The sequence below is a fragment of the Ovis canadensis genome, chromosome 15 (assembly GCF_042477335.2).
Source record: "Ovis canadensis isolate MfBH-ARS-UI-01 breed Bighorn chromosome 15, ARS-UI_OviCan_v2, whole genome shotgun sequence".
Classification (NCBI taxonomy): Eukaryota; Metazoa; Chordata; class Mammalia; order Artiodactyla; family Bovidae; genus Ovis; species Ovis canadensis.
Window position 1 is genome coordinate 25631129 of NC_091259.1, and position 18362 is coordinate 25649490.

At 36.9% G+C, this 18362-nt stretch overlaps 1 protein-coding gene across 2 annotated transcripts in view; it reads left to right on the plus strand.

Annotated features, from left to right (window-relative positions):
• The window catches only part of ATM (ATM serine/threonine kinase), a 154424-nt gene that overhangs the window by 18477 nt on the left and 117585 nt on the right, over nucleotides 1-18362 (plus strand). For both annotated transcript variants that reach the window (XM_069554949.1, XM_069554948.1), the window contains 3 exons: nucleotides 6876-7041; nucleotides 7691-7929; nucleotides 9523-9686. In XM_069554949.1, the coding sequence (XP_069411050.1) occupies nucleotides 6876-7041; nucleotides 7691-7929; nucleotides 9523-9686 (569 nt within the window). The remainder of the gene's footprint in view (nucleotides 1-6875; nucleotides 7042-7690; nucleotides 7930-9522; nucleotides 9687-18362) is intronic.

Genomic DNA, 18362 nt, shown 5'->3' on the forward strand with positions numbered 1-18362 from the left:
GAAACTATATATATCTACCAAATGACCTCACAGTTTAACAGTACCTTGGTAAAATTAAATGGTTATAGATTTTAACAGCTTTTATGTATTATTTACTTCCTAAATTATTATCACTAATAATGTATTTGGTGCCTGCTATCAGAACTTAAATTGCAGAATTGAAAGATGCCATATCTCTCCTCAATGACTTGGCAGTCCAATGACAGAAAAAAACAAAGTAAACCCAAAGTTAGAAGAAAGTGAGTTCACAGATCAGTAACACCTAAACTCAACAATGATTCACAGAGTAGAAAGAAGAAAACCAAGAGAGAGAGGTATCATAAAAGGGAAAGCAAGAGAGTTTCAAGTTGGAAGAGGTGTGGCATTTCAAGTGTTGTAGAGGTAGTAAGACACAGAAGTATCAATTGGATTAGGCAGTTAGCAGGTCACTGGTAAGGTGCTGTGCTGTGCTTAGTCACTCAGTTGTGTCCGACTCTTTGCGACCCATGGACTGTAGCCCGCCAGGCTCCTCTGTCCATGGGGATTCTCCAGGCAAGAACACTGGAGTGGGTTGTCATGCCCTCCTCCAGGGGATCTTCCCAACTGAGGAACTGAACCCAGGTCTCCTGCACTGCAGGTGGATTCTTTATCAAAAAATACTATAATAGAATATATAGGACTCAGTGACTTAGAAGGTAAGTAGAGTAGGATGGATGCCAGCAAGGAATTGTTTACAGTTTCTAGGTGAGAAGTACTAAGTGACCACAAAGGAAATTTGGTCAGAGACTGAAATTTTTGAGTTTATTTATTTCAGAGGTAGAGTATATCTGTCTCTGGGTTGGCTTAGTGGGTGGAAATGGTATTTGGCTTTAACGAGGTGACTTTAAGCCAGCTGTCAAAGTCTTCTAATATAGCTGCCTCTGAAAATTTAGAAACTCAGTATTTTTCATTGAGAAGTATTCAAGATAAGTTGTGATAACTTAATAGACGTGTATCTGTATTTTTTTACTGTCAGTTTATCATTTCAAGATAAGATGTTTGTGGACTGTAAAACCATGACCTAATTGGTGCCCTGTGTTGTATTCTACTGTTCCTACATGAATAAAGGTCTTCTCAGCTGTTGGTTAATTTCTTAGCTATCTGGGGCCTTTGCTGTTTTTCTGAGCACAAAGGAAGTTGTATCTCAAACAGGGCCTCAGAAAGCCTAGAAGCAGACTTTGGCGAATAGGCCAGTGATGTCTAGGATACTCCAACACATCCGTCACCAAAATAGTTCAGCCTAAATATTTAGGATTTTGTACAAGATTATTGCTTGTAACGATGGGTCTCTCTTAAAAATAGGCAGTCATTCCTCTAGTCTCTGTATAATGATTCCACCATCTGGCACATTCTCTGAAATTCTCTGTATTTTTAAGGAAACTACCTCCACTTGTAATAATCAGTCTTTTTGGTGAATTTTTCAAGTTAGTTACCGTCTCTGAAATTTACTTCTCTAATGAAATTCTGGGCTTCCCTGGTAGCTCAGAGGTTAAAGCGTCTGCTCAAGAGGTGTTTACATTCAAAATATATTTGGTAGAGGTGGCTATTGACATTGTTATGGATGAAATTGTCTAGGTAGAGGGTTTAATATGAGATGAGAAGATGGCCTAAGACTAAACCAACATTTCTATATATATTTTGGAATCAGCATGTTAATTTCTACAAAATCCTGCAGCAGTTTTATTTGGATTGTTTTGACCCTGTTGAACAGTTTAGGGGAGATAGACATCTTAACAACATAGACTCTTCCAGTCCATGAGCATGATATATCTCTCCATTTATTTAGGTCGTTTTTTATTTTTATCAGCATATGCAGAATTTGTATAGTTTTGTTAGATTTATATTGTTGTAGTTGGTAAATTTTACTGTCTTTTAAAAACATTCTTTTCCATATTGTTCAGAAATAAACATATTGATCTGGAACCTTGCTAAAATCATTCTCTTATTAGGTCTAACACCTCTTTTGCTCATTCTGGGGAATTTTCTGTTTAGACAGTCCTGTCATCTGCAAGTAATAGAGAGTTTTACTGAGCCATGTGGCCTGATTTCTTTTTTCACCTTATATTGGCTAGGACCTTAGTATAAGTATTTTTTAATGATAAGATATGCATAACATAAAATTTACTGTTTTAACCATTTTAATGTATACAATTCAGTGGTATTAAGAATATTCATTATTGTGCAACCATCACCACTCATTTCTAGAACTTTTTTCTTCTTCCTAAACTGAAACTGTATCCACTAAATAAGAACCTGCCCTACTTCCTCCTCTAGCTCTTCCTCCTCCAGCAACTATTCTATTTTCTGTCTCTGTGAATTTGACTACTCTAGCTACCTCCTATGGAGAAGGAAATGGCAACCCACTCCAGTACTCTTGCCTGGAGAATCCCAGGGATGGGGGAGCCTGGTGGGCTGCCGTCTCTGGGGTCACGCAGAGTCGGACACAACTGAAGCGACTTAGCAGCAGCAGCAGCTACCTCCTATAAATGAAATTCTACAATATTTGTCCTTTTCTGAATGCCTTATTTCACTTAGCATAATGTTCACATGTTGTAGCATTCATCAGTTTTCTTCCTTTCAAAGTCTTAATGATATTCCATTGTTTATATATACTACATTTTCTTTACCCATTCATCTGTCATTGGACACTTTGGTTGGTTGTATGTTAGGCTACTGTGAATAATACTATTATAAACATGGGTGTACAAATGGCTCTTTGAGTCTTTCCTTTCAATTCTTTTGGCTATATATTCAGAAGTGAAATTGCTACATCATGTGGTGATTCTATGTTTAATTTTTTAACTACTCACCATACTGTTTTCCACAAGGGCTACACCATTTTATATATTCACCAGCAATGGACAAGTGTTCCAATTTCTCCACACCCTCACCAGCACTTCATTTTCTTTCTTTTTTTTTTGATAATAGCCATCCTAATGGGAGGTGGTATCTCATTGTAACCTTGGTTTACATTTCTTTAATGACTAGTGATGTCAAATTTTTCATATGCTTATTTGGCCATTTGTATATCATCTCTCTACGAAAGTCTGTTCAGATATTTTGCCCAGTTTTTATAAGGTTGGTTGTTGTTGGATTGTAGGAGTTCTTTATATACATTGAATATTAATCCCTTATCAGATACATGATTTGGAAATATTTTCTCCCATTCTGTTGCAGGAAGGGGGACCCCTTCCAGGGCCCAAAAGTGGGCTCTTGTCTTAACACTTGGAAATGAATTGTCCAAGGAGACACCTGTACTGAAAAAGCAAGATATTTCATTGGGAAGAGGTGCCCAGGCAGAGAGCAGTAGGGTAAGGGAACCCAGGAGAACTGCTCTGCCACATGGCTCACAGTCTCAGGGCTTATGGTGATGGGGTTAGTTTCTGGGTTGTCTTTGGCCAGTCATTCTGACTCACAGTCCTTCCTGGTGGCACAAGCATTGTTCATCCAAGATGGATGTCAGCAAGAAGGATTCTGGGAGGTGGTTAGACACGTGGTGTCACCTTTTGACCTTTCCTGAACTCTTACAGTTCAGTTCAGTCACTCAGTCATGTCCAACTCTTTGCGACCCCATGAACTGCAGCACACCAGGCTTCCCTGTCCATCACCAGCTCTTGGAGCTTGGTCAACTCAGGTCCATTGAGTCAGTGATGCCATCCAACCATCTCATCCTCAGTCGTCCCCTTCTCCAACGGACTCTTCCAGTTGGGGGTGGCTTAATAGCTCTGTGTTCCTTACCAGGACCTCCTTCATAAAACAACTCATGCAAATGATTGCTATGGTGTCTGGCCAGGGTGGGTGGGTTCAGTCAGTGTGCTTCCCCTAACAATTCCTTGTTGTTGTTTAGTTGCTAAGTCACGTCTGACTCTTTGCAACCCTAAGGACTGCAGCATACCAGGCTTCTCTGGCCTTCACTCCTGGAGTGAAGTTTGTTCAAACTCATGTCTGTTGAGTCAGTGATGCCATCCAACCATCTCATCCTCTGTCGTCCCCTTCTCCTCCTGCCTTCAGTCTTTCCCAACATCAGGGTCTTTTCCGATGAGTCAGTTCTTCACATCAGGTGGCCAGACTATTGGAGCTTCAGCATCAGTCTTTTCAATGAATATTCAGGTTTGATTTCCTTTAGGATTGACTGGTTTGATCTTCCTTGCTGAAGAAGGGATGCTCAAGAGGCTTCTCCATTACCACAATTCGAAAGCATTAATTTTTCAGCACTCAGCCTTCTTTATGGTCCACCTCTCACATCTGTACATGACCACTGGAAAAACCATAGCTTAGACTATACTGACTTTTATGGATTGCCTTTAATTCTGATGATACGGTCCTCTAATGCATGAAAGGTTTTGATTTGATGAATACAGTTTATTTTTTCTTTCGTTGCCTGTGCTTTGGGGGTCATTTCCAAGAAATCACTGCCAAATCTAATGTCATGAAACTTTCCCCCTCTATTTTCTTCTAAGAGTTTTAATAGTTTTTCCTCCAATATGATTTTGATTAGGAATGGTGAGAACAGACATCCTTTCTTGTCCTGTTCCTGGTTTTAGGTGGAACAATTCAGTGTTTGCTCATTATCATGTTAGCTATTGATACAGGCTGAGGACATTTCCTTCTATTTTGGTTGCTCATGGTTTTTAATCGTGAGTGGTTATTGAATTAGGTTAAATTTTTTCCTGCATATATTGAGATAATCATAGAGCTTTTTGTCTTAGTTTATTGATAATGGTGAGTTAATGTTGATTAGTTTTTCATAGGTTGACTCAACCTTATGTTCCTGCTATATATCCTACTAGGGCATGATGTACTATCTATTTTATATATTGAATTTGAAGGTCATGGTTGTTGTAAGGTTTTTAACTATGAACTCAGTTTCTTTAATAGATGCAAGATTTAGGTTATGCAATATAGATGCAATATATTTAGGTTATATATTTCAGTGATATATGATTATTTGTTTCTTTAAGAATTTGTTCATTTCATATGAGTTGTTGAAAGTATGAGTGTAAAGTTCTTAAATATTGTCTTATTATCCTTCTAATATGCTTAGGCTCTGTTGTGATATTGCCTCTTTCATTACTGATTCTGGTCTTATCATTTTTAGTTCCTTCTGTTTGTTTGGGGTTTCATTTCTTCTCTAGTTTCTTAAACGTAGATCATTAATTTGAGAGCTTCTTTCCCAGTACATGCATTTAATACAATAAATTTTTCTCTAAACACTGCTTTAGTCACATCTCACAAATGTTGACAATGTTGAGAGAGCAATTTATAGAATTAAATGACTACATTAGAAAAGAAGAAATATATCAAGTATATATATATAAATACATCAATATATACCTTAGATTCCAAGTATATCAATATATACCTTAGATTCTATCTCAAGAACTTGAAAAAGAAAAATCCAAAGACTTCAAGCAGAATAACAGAAATCAATGAACACAGAAAACAATAAAGAAAAATTATAGAAACAAGTTGACTCTTGGACTTCCCTGGTGGCTCAGTGGTAAAGAATCAACCTGCCACCAATGCAGGAGACATGGGTATGATCCCTGAGCTGGGAGGCTCCCACATGCCACAGTGCGGTTAAACGCATGCACAACTGTTGAGTGGGTGCTCTAGAGCCTGGGAGCTGCAACTCCTGAAACCCACATGCCCTAGAGCCTGTGCTTTGCATCAAGAGAAGCTACTTCAGTGGGAAGCCCACTCACTGGAACTAGAGAGTGTCTGCTGCTCGCGTCAGTGAAGATGCAGCACAGCCAAAAATAAATTAAAAAAAAAAAGATATTCTGGCTACTCGTCGGCTACTCTACTCATTCTGGCTACTCTGGATACCCATCTTTGCTGTGAGAAATTGTCCTTTTTCTCTGATTAGGAATCTCATGTCTTCTGTCAGTATCCATAAAACTGGTATTCTAATTTTTTTTTTTACATTTATCTGACTGCACCAGGTCTTAATTGTGGCACATGGGATCTTCTGTCTTCATTGCAGCATGTAGGATCTTTTAGTTGAGGCATGTGGGATCTTTTTAGTTGCAGCATATGGGATCTAGTTTCCTGACCAGGGATCGAACCCAGGCCCCCGGCATTTGGAGTGTGGAGTCTTAGCCACTGGACCACTGGGAAGTCCCCTGTTATTTTAATTTGTTAGATTGCAAATAGCATAAAGTCTGAGTCTTTTCATACTTCCACACACTTTACACACATTATTAGGCAACTAGCATAGAACAATATAAAACTGAAGAACACACTGTTTCAAGTGTTTTGTTGGGCCTAGCCAAAGGAATTTAGGAATAGAGAAATTAAGTCTGAGGTCTGGCTCTTAAACTAATGTTCACATACTTTGCTGCCTGTAGTTGTTCCTGTCTTTTTTTTTTTTTTTAATGATTTTTATTTATTTTTGGTTGTGCTGGGTCCTTGTCGCTGGGGGACTTTTCTCTAGTTGTGGTGAGCAGGGGCTACATTTTAGTTGTGGTGCCTGGGCTTCTCTTCACGGTGGCTTCTCTTGCTGCAGAGCACAGGTTCTAGGGCATGTGGGCCTCAGCAGTTGTGGCACATAGGCTTAGCTGCTCTGCAGCACGTGGGATCTTCTGGTCGAGGGATCAAACCTGCGTCTCCTGCACTGGCAGGCAGAGTCTTTACCACTGATCCACCAGGGAAGCCCTGTTCCTGTTTTGAAGACAGTTTAATTTATAAAGTTAAATATTGATGGGATTCTTTAACTGTATTAAATATAAATTAGTATAATTTTTAATGTTTTGTTTATGGGATTACCGAAATTTGAATTGTGGCATGTAATTAAGGTAAATGTTTTGACAGTTTTCTTTTTAAAAACATAACTAATACTTTTTTTTTTTTTTAAGAATTGTTCTCTGTGTATTGTAGTCTATATCTTAAACCTTCACAAGACATTAATAGAGTGTTGGTGGCAAGAATAATTCAAGTTGTGACCAAAGGATGCTGTTCACAGACCGATGGATTAAATCTCAAATTTTTGGATTTTTTTTGTAAGGCTATTCACCAGGCACGGTAATCTAATCTGTTTTTGTTTTGTATTGGAAATTCATCTGATCCTTTTACAAGACTGTGTTTTATATTGAGTAACTACAATTTTTTACCAGTCTTAGGAAAGCATTGGACCTGTTATAGTAGAACTAGTGGATTCCCTAAGAAAGTGTTAGGTCCAGTACTTCCTGAATACTCGGTATTCAGAACGTGAAATAATGTTCTTGAGTGGGGAGATGTCTTGCTTTTTTAATAACAGGGAAAGCTTTATGGCCTCTAAGAATTTTTGTTTTCCCCATTTTCGAAGATAGGTATAAGATGGGCTAAGAATAAAATGAATTGGGGATGTGTTTTGGAAATATCAAGATCTTATTGTGTGGCATTACCCAATTTATAATGTGAACTATTTTGTAAGTGGTAGGTATTATGAATTAGTTTATTTTTAGACAGTGTTTTAGTAGCAGGGAGAGAGAACAGATCTCCTAGTGCCAATTAAGAACTATTTTTTGCTGTTGCTATGCAATGCTGCTATGATTTTTTTTTTTCTGAACAAGTCTGAAAGTAAGGTTATTATTTGGATGTCAAATTTTTTCTTTCAGTGTGCAACTTCATAACTGTCTTCAGTTTGTACATTTTCCCCTGTTGTATTAAGTCTTTTTATTTTATGTTACAGACAAGAAACGAGCTCTGCAGGTCTAAATCATATCTTAGCAGCATTTATTATCTTCCTCAAGACTTTGTCTGTTAACTTTCGAATTCGAGTGTGTGAATTAGGAGATGAAATTCTTCCTACCTTACTTTATATTTGGACTCAACAGAGACTTAATAATTCCTTAAAAGAAGTAATTATTGAATTATTTCAGCTACAAATTTATATCCATCATCCAAAGGGAGCCAAAACTCAAGATAAAGGTATAAAGAAAGTTTTTGCTATTTTGAATTTGTTTCTTCATTGATATACAAAGGGTTAAGTATGAAATCTGTATGATTAGGAGGTTATGACCTTCTTCTGGATTATTATGCATGGTAATAGAATTAGTCATGAGGATATCTTTCACTTTCTTAAAAAAAAAATTGAAACTATGGTAGCAAATCATATCATGCACTGCCATTTGTTCAGTACAGTTCTGCATTTTATAAGGAGTACAAAGATGAGACACTGTTTCCTCTAGGAGCTGATTATGTAGTAATAATTAGCTGCTAAGAGGTGTGACACAGAGAAGGCAAGATCTTGTTTATCTACATCTGTATTGCTTTTATTAGAAAAATAAAATCGATAAATATGGACTGAACCAGCTAGATGTCAGTTCCTAATGAAGATAAATACATATTGTCTCAAACCTCATAGTTATTCCAGGCTTCTGTTTGCTAGGAAAACTGAAAATAAATGACTTATCCTCCCTTCATTCCTTTAAGTTAATCTTTCATCAAGAGTATTGCTTGGATGGTGTAGTTCCATTCAGTAGACAAGAATTTAAGTGGGTAGAACCGGAATTGAATGAGTTCACTCGTGCTTAGGCTATGTTTTGACTCTTGCTTGTACTAGCTTTTAAGCCAATTCATCATGGTTAGTATAATGACCTTACTTTATCACAATCAGCTGTGTGTGTTTTGTGCATTCTTCTAGCATACATAGTTAGATGTATTTATAGCCCATGAAATGACTATAGGTCAAAGAATAGTGACTTTTCTCAGTTTTTCATCTTTCATATAGCTCTCACCAGAATGAAAATTAGGCTTATTCGGGCATGGTGTGATACATGTAGGGTTTTAGTTAAATGTATATTTAGGATGAATTGAAAATTGGCAGATGATAAGGCTGTCAGAAATGTTAATACAGTTTTAGGCTATATTAATAGATTGTATTAAATTCTTAAATAGATTAAATTAAATTCAGTAATAGATTTTAAATAGGTTCTTTGTTTGTGGAAAGTAATAGCCCCACTGTTTGTTCCTCATACTTGTTAGATCAGAATTGTGAGTATTCTGGTACACTCATGAGATTTTGTAGAATAAGCATTTTTAAGAGACGTAAGTCGACTGGAGTGTGTCTAGGGAAAGAGGAGAGATGACGATGTGATGTCTGGATAACATGTTATTTGTACACTGGTTAAAGAAATTGGTAATGTTTTTCTGTTAAACAAAGGCATACAGAGAAGTTGGTTCTCATATAAAAGAGGGGACATATTAATTGTATTATTTTTTAAAATTCTTCCATATTCTTATCAAACTTTCTCTAGCCAATTTAATCAAAATTTCAATCAAACTTTCTTTTATTTCTTCTCTCCTCAAAGCGTATACAGTTAACTGAGTGTGAGGTGGACATCATTAGGAAGTAGAGCTTGTCAAGGATATAGTCAGAGGAGCCATTAGTAGTAAATAGACTGTACCAGATGTCTTCTAATGTTTCCACCTTAACAGCTGAATGGTTTTGTGGGAGTTGGTGGTACAAATGGATTGTATATATAGATTATATTTTAATTTAATTATTTTTTAACATTACAGGTGCTTATGAATCAAGAAAGTGGAGAAGTATTTTATACAACCTGTATGATTTGCTAGTTAATGAAATAAGTCATATAGGAAGCAGAGGGAAATATACTTCAGGATCTCGTAATATTGCTGTTAAGGAAAACTTGATTGAATTGATGGCAGATATTTGTCACCAGGTATAGTAGATCTTGTCACATTTTGAAATTTCCCATTCATTTTCCTTTTTATTAGGCCTGTAAAAAGCCTATAAAATTACTCTGTACATGTTGATTCCTTTTAAAACACCATAAATATTTAGAATTGCCCTTCTAACTTACAAGATAACTATCTTGCAAATATAAACTTAGTAAAAACTGACAATGAACTTTTCCATTCTTAAAAAAGTTATCTACAGGAAATAAGGTTATCCTAACCCTATGTGTTTCCTTTTTTTTCCCTACTGATTTAAAAACCATATGGCATAAAATTCATTATTTTAAACAGTATATATAATTGAGTGATTTTTAGCATTTTCACTGTGTTGTGCACCCATCACCACTAAGTCCAGAGCCTTTCCATCACTGCCAAAATAAACTTTGTTCCTATTAGCAGTCAGTTTCAATTCCCTGCTTCTTACAGTTCCTAGCACCCAGCCACTAATCTATTTTCTGCCTCTTGTCAATTTGCCTGTTTTGGTCATTTTGTATAAATGGAATCATATAATGTGCAGTCTTTTGTGTCTGGCTTCTTTCACTAAGCTTAATGTATTCAAGGTTCTTCCATGTTGTACCATGAATATTTCATTATTGCTGAATAATATTCAGTTGTAAGAATATATTACATTTTGTTTACCAGCTCATGAGGTGATGGCTTAGTGGTTTTTTGGGTTTTTTTTTTCTGTATAGAAAAAATTTAAAAATTTCTTTTATTTTCAATACAATTTTTAAAGGTTGTATTCTATTTACAGTTACTACACAATATTAACTATATTTCTTGTGTTGTACAATATGTCCTTACAATAAATTCCCACTCAGTAGTTTGTACACCCCTTCCCTGGTGGCTCAGATGGTAAAGAATCTTCCTGCAATGCAGGAAACATGGGTTCAGTCCCTGAGTTGGAAAGATCCCCTGGAGAAGGGAATGGCTACCCCCTCTAGTATTCCTGCCTGGCGAATCCCATGGACAGAGGAGCCTGGTGGGCTACAGTCCATGGGGTTACAAAGAGTCAGACACAACTGAGCAACTAAGACACCCTACTCGTAACCACTGGTTTGTTCTCTATATCTGTGCATCTGCAGCATTTTTGTTATATTCGTTTGTTGTGTTTTTAGATTGCACATGTACTTGATATCATACAGTATTTGTCTTTCTCTGACTTATTTCATTTAAATGCCTTCCAAGTCTATCCGTGTTGCTGCAAATGGCAGACCTTTCTTTTTTTATGACTGAAAGAAAATGAAAGTGAAGTCACTCAGTCGTGTCCGACTCTTTGCGGCCCCATGGACTGTAGCCTACCAGGCTCCTCCATCCATGGAATTTTCCAGGCAAGAGTACTGGAGTGGGGTACCATTTCCTCCTCCAGGGGATCTTCCCAACCCAGGGTTCAAACCCGGGTCTCCCACTTTGGAGGCAGACGCTTTACCGTCTGAGTAGTATTCATTTGTGTGTATGGGTGTATATCCATTCATTTCTTGATGGACACTGAAGTTGCTGGCATATCTTGGCAGTCGTAGGTAATACTCTATAAACATTGGTTGATATATCTTTTCAAATTAGTACTTTTGATTTTTACAGCTATATACCCAGGAGAATTTTACTGGGTTGTATGGTAATTCTGATTTTAGTGTTTTGAGTAACCATCAAACTGTTTTCCACATTAACTGCCCCAATTTACATCCCACCAACAGTGTATAAGGGACTCCTTTTCCCCATGTCTTTGCCAATATTTGTTATTTGTGTCCTTTTTGATGATAACCATGATAAACATTGTGACAGCGATGAGGTGATGTGGTTTTGATTTGCATTTCCCTGATAATTAGCAATGTTGAGCATCTTTTCTTCTGCCTGTTGTTCATCTGCATTTCCTCTTTAAAAAAAATGTCTGTTCAGGTCTTCTGCCCATTTTTCAAAACTTATTTTTTTATTTATTTTATTTTTGGTTGCACTGCATCTTTGTTGCTGCACATGGGCTTTCTCTAGTTGTGGTGAGCAGGGGCTACTCTTCATCACAGTACACTGGCTTCTCACTGTGCTGGCCTCTCTTGTTACGGAGTACGGACTCTAGGTGCATGGGTTTCAGTAGTTGCAGCACACAGGCTCAATGAGTTGTGGAGCAAGGCCTTAGTTGCTCTGTGGCATGTGGAATATTCCCAGACTAGGGATCGAACCCCTGTCTCCTGCATTGGCAGGCAGATTCCTAATCACTGTACCACCAGGGAATTTCCCCTTCTGCCCATTTTTTAATCAGGTTGTTTGTTTATTTGATAAGTTGTATGAGTTGTGTATATATGTTGGATATTAACCCATTACTGGTCATATCATTTGCTAACATTTTCTCCCATTCATTAGGTTGTATTTTTGTTTTGTGGGTACTTTTCTTTGGTGTTCAAAACTTGTGTGTTTAATTAGGTCTCATTTGTTTATTTTGTTTTTACTTCCCTTTTCTTTAAGAGGCAGATAAAAAAAGTATTGCTATGATTTATATTGAAAGGTGTTCTGCTTATCTTTTCCTCTAGGAGGTTTTTAGTATTCAGTCTTTTAGGTCTTTAATCCAATTTTTTTTTAAAATATAGTGTTGGAGAATGTTCTAATTTGATTCTTTTACATGTAGCTGTCCAGTTTCCCCAGCACCACTTATTGAAGAGACTGTCTTTTCTTCATTGTATATTCTTCTCTCCTTTGTCATACATTAACTGACCATAAGTACAAGGGTTTATTTCTCTACTATACACTGTTCCATTGATCTATGTGTCTGTTTTTGTGCCAGTTCCATACTCTTTTGATTATCATAACCTTTGTAGTGTGTATAGTCTGAGGGCAGGGAGTGTGATTCCTCCAGCTCTGTTCCTTTTTCTCAAGACTGTTTTGGCTATTTTGGGTCTTTTGTGTTTCCATACAAATTTTAAAGTTATTTGATCTGGTTCTGGGAAAAATATCATTAGTGTCATTTTGTTTTGGCCACAGACAACATGCAGGATCTTAGTTCCCCAACCAGGAATTGAACCCATTCCCCCCTCCCACCCCCCACCCCTGCAGTGGAAACATAGAGTCCTAATCACTGGACTACCAGGGAAGTCCATCATTGGCATTTTGATAAGGATTGTGTTGAATCTATAGATTGCCTTGGGTAATATGGTCATTTTAATAATATTGATTTCTCCAATCCAAGAATACAGCATATCTTTCCATCTGTTTGTGTTGCGTTTAGTTTCTTTAATCAGTCTTACAGTTTTCTGAGAACAGGCTTTTTGCCTCCTGTAGGCAAAAGGTTTATTCCTAGATATTTTATTCTTTCTAAGGCAGTGGTAAATGGGATTGTTCCTTAATTTCACTTCCTGGTAGTTTGTTGTTAGTGTATAAAATTGTAACAGATTTCTGTATATTAATTTTATATCCTACATCTTTACCCAGTTGTGTATAAAATTGTAACAGATTTCTGTATATTAATTTTATATCCTACATCTTTACCCAGTTCATTGATGAACTCTTGTAGTTTTTCTGGTGACATCTTTAGGGTTTTCTATGTATAATATCCTATCATCCACAAAAACAGTGACAGTTTACTTCTTCCTTTCCAGTTTAGATTCCTTTTTTTTTTTTTTTCTGATTGCCATGGCTAGGACTTTCAAAGTCATATTATATAAAAGTGGTGAGAGTGGACATTCTTTTCTTTTCCTGATCTCAGAGGAATGCTTTCAACTTTTCGCCATAGGTTTCCTCTGTCTGCTTTCTAGGAAGTTTTCATTATAAATGGATGTTGAGTTTTATCAAAAGTTTTTTATATTCTATCTATTGAGATGATCATATGATTTTTATTTTTCACCTTGTTAATGTGGTATAACATATTACTGATTTTCAAATATTGAGAAATTCTTGCATTTCTGGGATAAATCCCACATGATCATAAGGTATGATCTTTTTAACCTATTGTTGGATTTTTTTTTGCTAGTATTTTGTTGTGGATTTTTGCATCTGTTCATCAGTAATATTGGTTTGTAGTTTTCTTTTTTATGATATATTTGTCTGGTTTTGGTATCAGGGTGATGCTGGCCTCACAGAATGTGTTCAGAATTGTTCCTGGCTCCACAGTTTTGTGAAAGTTTCAGGATAGGTGTTAAGTCTGTAAATGTTTATAGAATTCACTTGTTAAGGCATCTGTTGCTGGACTTTTGCTTGTTAGAAGTTTTAAAAATTACTGATTCAGTTTCATTACTGTTTATTGGTCTGTTCACATTTTCTGTTTCTTCCCAGTTCTGTCTTGGGAGATTATACCTTTCTAAGAATTTGTTTTTTCTAGGTTGTCCATTTTATTGGCATACAGTTGCCTACAATAGTCTCTAATGATCCTTTGCATTTCTGTGGCGTTAGCTGTAACTTCTTTTTAATTTCTGATTATATTGATTTGTGCCCTCTCCCTTTTTTTTCTTGATGAGTCTAGCTAAAGGTTTATCAATTTTATTTTTTCAAGAACCATCTTTTAGATTCAATGATGTTTTCTATTGTTTTTTTAGTTTCTATTCAGTTTATATAAAACCTATTGGAGGACTTTCCTGGTGGTCCAGTTAAGGTGGTTATGAATCCGCCTGCCAGTGCAGGGGGCACAGGTTTGATCTCTGGTCCAGGAAGATTCCACATGTCATGGGGCAACTAAGCCCATTGGCTAAAACAACTGAACCCACACATTGCAACTATGGAAGCCCATGCACTCTAGAGCCCATGCTTTTGAATAAGAAAAGTCACCACAATAAGAAGGTCTCACACCTCAACTAGAAGAAGCTCTGACACCTCAACTAGAGAGTAGCCCCTGGTTGCCATCACTAGAGAAAGCCTAGGCATAGTAACAAAGACCCAGTGCAGCCAAAAACAAATAAATAAAATTAAAAAAATAAATAAAACTGGACTTCCAGTTCAAGATGGTAGAGTAGAAGTACGTGCACTCAACTCCTCCTGTGAGAGTACCAAAATTACAACTAAGTATTGAACAACCATTGATAGGAGTATGCTGGAACCCTCCAAGAAAAGATATCCCACGTCTAAAGACACAGAAGCAGCCCCAACGAAACAGTAGGTGGGGTGCAATCATGATAAAATCAAATCCCACACGTGTTGGGTGGGTCACCCAGACTGGAGAACAGTAAAACCAAAGTTGTTCTTGCAATATTGTGAAGGTTCTAAACCACAACTCAGGCTTCCCAGCATGGGGATCTGCCAAAAGGACTGGGAATTCCCAGCGAATCTGGCCTTGAGAGCCAGCAGGATTTGATTATAGGCCTTCCAGAGGAATGAGGGAAACAGAGACTCTAGTCTTGGAGGGCACAAACAAAATTTTGTGCTCACCGAGACCCATAGGAGTGGAGCAGTAACCCCATAGGAGACCAAACCAAAACTGCCTGATGGTGTTCGAGGGCCTTGTGGGTTGGCAGGGACTCACTGCAGGGACAGGGGCACTGGAACGTTCCTCCTTGGCATCAACCCTCTTGGAGTTCACCATTAACCCTACCATAGGGCCCATAGACCCTAGGACTGGCTCGCCTTAGGCGAGCAACAACCATTAGGGAATGCAGCCCCACCCATCGGTAGATAATTGGATTAAAGCTTTACTGAGCAAGGCCCTGTCCACAAGATCAAGACCCAGTTTTTCCCATCACCAGTCCCTCTCATCAGGAAGCTTACACAAGCCTCTTAGCTTCATCCATCAGAGGGCAGACAGAAGAAGCAAGAAGCACAGTCTCATAGCAGCTAAAACAAAAACCATTTTACAGAAAGTTAATCATGATGGAAAAGCAGAAAGTTATGTCTGAGAATTAGGGACAAGATAAAATCCCTGAAAAACAACTAAACGAATTGGAGATAGGCAACCTTCCAGAAAAAAGAATTTGGAATAAGATAGTGAAGATGATCCAGGACCTCAGGAAAAGAATGGAAGATTGAGAAGATGTGAGAAATGTTTACCAAAGACCTGGAAGAGCTAAAGAACAAACAGAAATGAATAATACACTACTACTACTACTACTACTACTACTACTACTACTAAGTCGCTTCAGTCGTGTCCGACTCTGTGCGACCCCATAGATGGCAGCCCACCAGGCTCTGCCATCCCTGGGATTCTCCAGGCAAGAATACTGGAATGGGATGCCATTTCCTTCTCCAATGCATGAAAGTGAAAAGTCAAAGTGAAGTCGCTCTGTCATCTCCGACTCTTAGCGACCCCATGGACTGTAGCCCACCAGGCTCCTCCGTCCATGGGATTTTCCAGGCAAGAGTACTGGAGTGGGGTGCCATTAGAAGGAATCAAGAGCAGAGTAACTGAGGCAGAAGAATGGATAAATGACCTGGAGGACAGAATGGTGGAAATCAATGCCACAGAACAGAAAATAGGGGAAAAAATCAAAAGAAATGAAGACAGCCTAAGAGTCCTCTTGGACATTAAATGCACCAACATTCGTATTATATTAGGGGTCCCAGAAGGAGAACAGAGAGAGAGAGAAAGGACCTGAGAAAATATTTGAAGAGATAATAGCTGAACACTTCCTGAACATGGGAAAGGAAATAGTCAACCAAGTCCAGGAAGCACAGAGAGTCCCAGGAAGGATAAACACAAGGAGGAACACACTGAGACAGTGATCAAACTGACAAAAATTAAAGGCAGAGATAAAATACTAAAAGCAACAAGGGAAAACAGCAAATAACACACAAGGAACTCCCATCAGGCTATCAACTGGTTTCTCAATAAAAGCTCTACAAGCCTGTAGAGAATGGTATGATGATGAAAGGGAAGAACCTACAACCAAGAATACTTTACGCAGCATGACTCGCCTTCACATATTATGGTGCTATCAAAAGCTTTCCAGACAAAGCGTATATCAAGAGAACTCAGCACCTCCAAATTATCTTTACAACAAATGCTAAAGGAATTTCTCTACACAGGAAACACAAGAAAAAGAAAAGACCTACAGAAAATAAACCCCAAACAATTAAGAAAACAGTAATAGGATCATACATATTGATGGTGGTGGTGGTGGTGGTGGTGGTGGTGGTAGTGGTGGTGGTTTAGTTGCTAAGTCATGTCCGACTCTTGGGACCCCATGGACTGTAACCTGCCAGGTTGCTCTATTGATAATTACCTTAAATGTAAATGGATTAAATGCACCAACCAAAAGATATAGACTGACTGAGTGGATGAGAGCATGTGCATGTATGCCCTTCCACTTACCTCTGCTTTACCCCCCGCAAATTGTATGTAATTATTTTATATTGTTAAGTTAATTATGTTCCCATTATGGCTTGCAGTTGTAATTATCTTTTACTTCATGTCTGGCTATTAATTGTGAAAACTGATAAACATCTTTTACTGTTGTGATTATGTAACTATTACTCACTTAATACCATTGTATCATGATTGGTCCACAGAAAAGTAATAGAATTCTGTATTATCAAAACTAGGATCTAGTAGAAAAACCTGATATTCCTTTTTAAAATCCAGCTGCATATCAGAGTTATCTTCAAATGTTTTGAAAAATACAAATGCTCAGATACAGCTTTTTTTCCTCCAGAGCTCCAAATAAGTTTATAAGAGCAGTCATGTTTAAAAGCAACTGGACTATTCAATGATCTTTTACTTTTATCTAGTTTGTTTCACTTTTTCTATTTCATAATCACTGTTCCCATTTCATTTAGTTTATATTCTCCATCTCCTTTTTTTATGTTCTTTCTGAAGCCTTTATCAATGTAGTAGAAAAGCTTTTGTATACATATATATGAATATTTATAATATTTATATTATATAATATATATACTTTTAAATACTTATAAATATAAAAATTTTGGAAAACATGCATCTTTGCCTGACTAAAAAAATTGTGAAATTTTGATTCCATTTGTTTGACTTATTATAAATAGAATGGTAGATTTATAGTTAAAAAGTAGATATGTAGCAAGCAAGAAAGGTTCACTGTATAGCATAGGGAACTATAGTCAATATCTTGTAATAACCTATGATGGAAAGTAATTTCAAAAATAATGTATGTGTATTTGTATAACTGAATCATTTTGCTGTGCACTTGAAACATTGTTAAGTCAACTATACTTCAATAAAATGTATATATTAAAAAAATAATAAAAACAAATAAAACCTGTGAGACACATCTAAGTTTATAGCATTACAAACTTACCTCAGAAAATAAGAAAAAACTCAAATAAATAACCTAACCTTACACCTAAAGGAGGTAGAGAAAGAACAAACAAAACCCGGTTACTAAAAAGAAAGAATTCATAAAAATTAGAGCAGAAATAAATGAAATTGAGACTTAATGTTTCTTAAGTAAAGATTTTCCCCAGAGATTTGGGTACCATGCAAGGATGATTTCACTTGTCAAATATTTTCTTAACACTAAATTTATGATTTAATCCTTTTGAAAATTGGAATTTTTTTCTCTACTTTTAGATGTTTTGGTGCTTTTAGTAAATTTTCCCAAACAGTATAGCTAATATTCTACTTGGTAATGTCTGCTTTCTAGAGAGCCATTATTATCTGCAAAATGTTTATTTCTATATGTCATATCCATATATTTCAGTAATTTGTTACTCCTTATGACTAACCTTATTGTCAGCTGAGGAGGAACCTTTTTTTTCTATTAAACTATTAGAAATAATAG